General features: G+C 45.5%; 1 protein-coding gene across 1 annotated transcript in view; it reads left to right on the top strand.

The window, feature by feature from the left end:
• DNAAF1 (dynein, axonemal, assembly factor 1) overlaps positions 1-682 on the top strand; it is a 13,273-nt gene extending 12,591 nt beyond the window's left edge. The window contains exons 12-13 of the mRNA XM_009889561.1: positions 4-268; positions 579-682. Coding sequence (XP_009887863.1) covers positions 4-268; positions 579-682 — 369 coding nt within the window. The remainder of the gene's footprint in view (positions 1-3; positions 269-578) is intronic.
• The last annotated feature ends 2,617 nt before the right edge of the window (positions 683-3,299 follow it).

Raw genomic sequence — 3,299 nt, 5'->3', positions numbered from 1 at the left:
GAGAATTCATCAGGAGAAGAAGTTCCAACAGCAATTTTTTCAAATGCATGTAAGATACTTACAGAGCACGAAAAGGAGCACTTAAGACCCCTTGTTGAAAGCTTCTTTACAGAGCCTGCTCATGCAGAAAGATACCTGGAGATCAAAGATAAACAAGCAGCCCCCTCGAAACCCTTGATACAAGAGGTTGTCACTGAACCCAAGGATGATCTGCTGTTGTCACCAGTCTGCAGTCCACCGGGTGACCCAAGCGCCTGGGAAGGGGACGGTAAGATTACAGTGTCATAATTAATCACAGAGACAAAGGTGGGTGGCACATTCACGCTAAAAGCGAGGGTTTGTTCAGCTCGTGTTGAAAAAATTTTATATCCACTGTTAGTTAACAATCACCTCTTCCTTTTATTTATGTGGGAATCCTAATAAATCGGGAATTAAAATGTTATTTTCTCTTTTTCCCCACAGAAGTTCTTGCTGAGTTTTATTTAAATGGTTTTAAAAAATTGGGCCCTACATTTCTTTTTCCAGTATTGAAGACCACCAGTGAGTTTCATTTGCCTTTTGCCTTCACACTTTAACAGGGAGCGGCGGTGATGAAGTACAGTGCCTGGCTGAGGGTGAAGGGTGTCCTCACAACACACAAGGTGACACGGACCGTGAGAGTGGATTAGATGAACCACTTTGAAAAAAAACCATACCAAATCTGGAGCAGAGTGCCTGGCTGACTGCGTGCAGTTATTCTCAAAAAGCAGAGATCAGAAATGAGGCTCTTAGTTAAAACTGATGTAACCCTTACTGTGGTATAAAAACCCACTGCCTTCAGCAGCAGGACTTGGCGTTTCCGTCAGTGAGAGGCTGCTGCGGCCTTCAGCATCAACTGGAGCATCTCCAGGGCAGAACCTGTGGTTGTGTCAGCGTGAAAAAAAGCCCCTAATCCCCTGTAACCGCAGGGAGCGAGCGCCTTGTGCTCCCACGGCCAGAGCTGCTGGAGGTCCCGCGGCCCCAGGCGCCTCAGGGCAGCTGGCAGCGTGCGCTGCCTTGGGAAGTGTGGGCCCCACTGTTTTAAGGTTAAATTCCACTCTCTTACATCATTTTCCCCCTTGAATCCTTCTAGAAATTACTTAGTTAAATGTTTCTATCTTAGGGTTTCGTTACATATGTAGTTTCGGTCCATAATGTAACATGTTTCTGTCATTTGAGCTAACTAAAGATTCTTCTTGTAATTGGATATATTTTAGCTTCTGCCATCTCCTTACAAGTATATGTCGTACCAGACAGACTGCAACGACAAAGGGAGATTGCTTCTTAAGAGGATATTTTATGGGTCTAATATTCATAGACACTAGGATTGTTTATGCAAAACCAGATGTGGAAATAGTGTCCATGCGTGGAAAAATCTGGTTTTACCTTTTAGGGCTCTGCCATTTTAATTGTTTTTCCATGTGAGATGTGTCTCAGGATCCGGATTTTGAATATAACAGCAAAATAACCAGCCGGCCTGTAGTGGCACAAAGACAGCTTTGGTGTAAAAAGCTGACCAAAGGGATTTGTTCAGTAGCTTCTCTTTGACATCGCAGCGGTAGCCTTGTGCCAAAGTGAGAGGGAAGATAACAGCAGCGATGCCTCAGCCAGGTTCTCTCTTCTTCCCTTCCTTTTTTTTTCACCCCTTCTCCCCCTCCTGAGCTAGAGAATAAAACTGAAGGAAGTGGAGATTGCCAGAGAGCAGTGCTTCCTCTGCGCCACCGCAAAAAGAGTTGGGGGAAGTGGACAACTCTTGGCCAATTCTGCTGAGGCATTAACGGCTCTCACTGTCCTAATGCAGAAGCGGCTGCGGTAGTCAGTTAGAAAATAATTGCACATTGTTTAAGCGCCACATAAAAGCATTGGCCTCATCTTTGAGGGCTGATTTTTTTTAACGTATAACCAACAATTGCAACGCCAGGAGTAGAAGCTAGGCTTTAGGTGACCTCACTTCATTAATCATACCCAAGTTTAGGTGGATGTCTTCTTTTTTTCATATGTCTATAAATGTCTAATAGTTTGTAACAAATAAAATTGAACAGGCCTTGTCGGTGTGCACATTTAAAGGAAAAAAAAAATTACTATGGACTTGTTGAAAAGGTGTATTTGCAATTAGCTGGGCTTAGGGGCCATCTGGTGGTAAGAGACCTGCTCCTAACCCTAACGCAAAATCATCGTAAAAGCCCTCAGGGAAGACAACACGATTGCTTTAAACTTCAGCTATTTCCCACCTTCCGTGAGTGAAAAGAGGCCGGTAAACCCTTGGGTAAACCCTTGGCCTCCAGGACGGGGCAGGAGCAAGGGCCTGTGGGGAACAGGTCTGGCTGAAAGCATCTGCGCTGCGATCTCCTCAGACAGCTGCAAATGCCGCCAACACCACTTGTGAGCTCTGTCCTAAAAAATACACGCTTCCCTTTTCTGACAAAGCTGGGCACGGTCTGCTTTGAAGGCTTTGGGTTGTGCAGTTTTTCTGTGCCCATCCCGGTACCCTCTTATTACACTAAGAACAAATAAGTAGGAAGGACCGTATTACCACATCCAACTTAAAAAACAAACAAACAAACCCTGTTTATAAACAAAAGATTTTAAAAAGTAATTCCAAGAGTGAAATTAGAGCTCTATTATCACTGAAAGCAAGAAAAAAAGGGAAAAAAAAGTGAGTCAAGAACTATAGATTCTTGTACTCTGATCCTGACTTTACCTGATAGACCCACGCTGACCAGTGGTTTCGTCGGCAGAACCCAGCTGCTTCCTGCGCTCTGTTCACACGGCCCCGTTTTACACACCGGATCTCTCCAGCTCCTGTTAACAGAGCTGACCACAACCCGGCAGTGGGACCCGCAGTCTCTCACAGGGGAATCTCCAAAATTCCAACAAGCTGTTTTCACTTGAGGAGGACTTGGTGTCCTGGTTTGAGGTAAAACGGAACCAATTTTGGTCAGTAACTTCACTTCTTAGCTGGGCCTCTCTAACTGCTGAAATTAACAGCATATTGTGCGGACAATGTTCACCCTCTCAGGGTGATCAGACCTATGTTTATAGCTGATGCCCAGGCACGGGATGCAGAGAGGACCTTGCTTATACTTATCGCTATAACAATGAAGGCCAACCAACTTTGTTATTTGCCCCGTTGGAGGGTCGGAAGCGGAAAAGCATAGTGGGGTCCCACCTGCGGGGAGGAGCGGACGGCACAGGTGACCCCAAACTGACCAACGAGGGTATTCCATCCCATCTGCCTCATGCTCAGTATAAAGGCTGAGGGATCAAAGGGTCAGCTCTCT

This window comes from Charadrius vociferus, unplaced genomic scaffold, assembly GCF_000708025.1.
Source record: "Charadrius vociferus isolate BGI_N301 unplaced genomic scaffold, ASM70802v2 scaffold1061, whole genome shotgun sequence".
Classification (NCBI taxonomy): Eukaryota; Metazoa; Chordata; class Aves; order Charadriiformes; family Charadriidae; genus Charadrius; species Charadrius vociferus.
The sequence above is the reverse complement of the archived record's forward strand: the minus strand, read 5'-3'. Positions and strand labels throughout refer to the sequence as shown.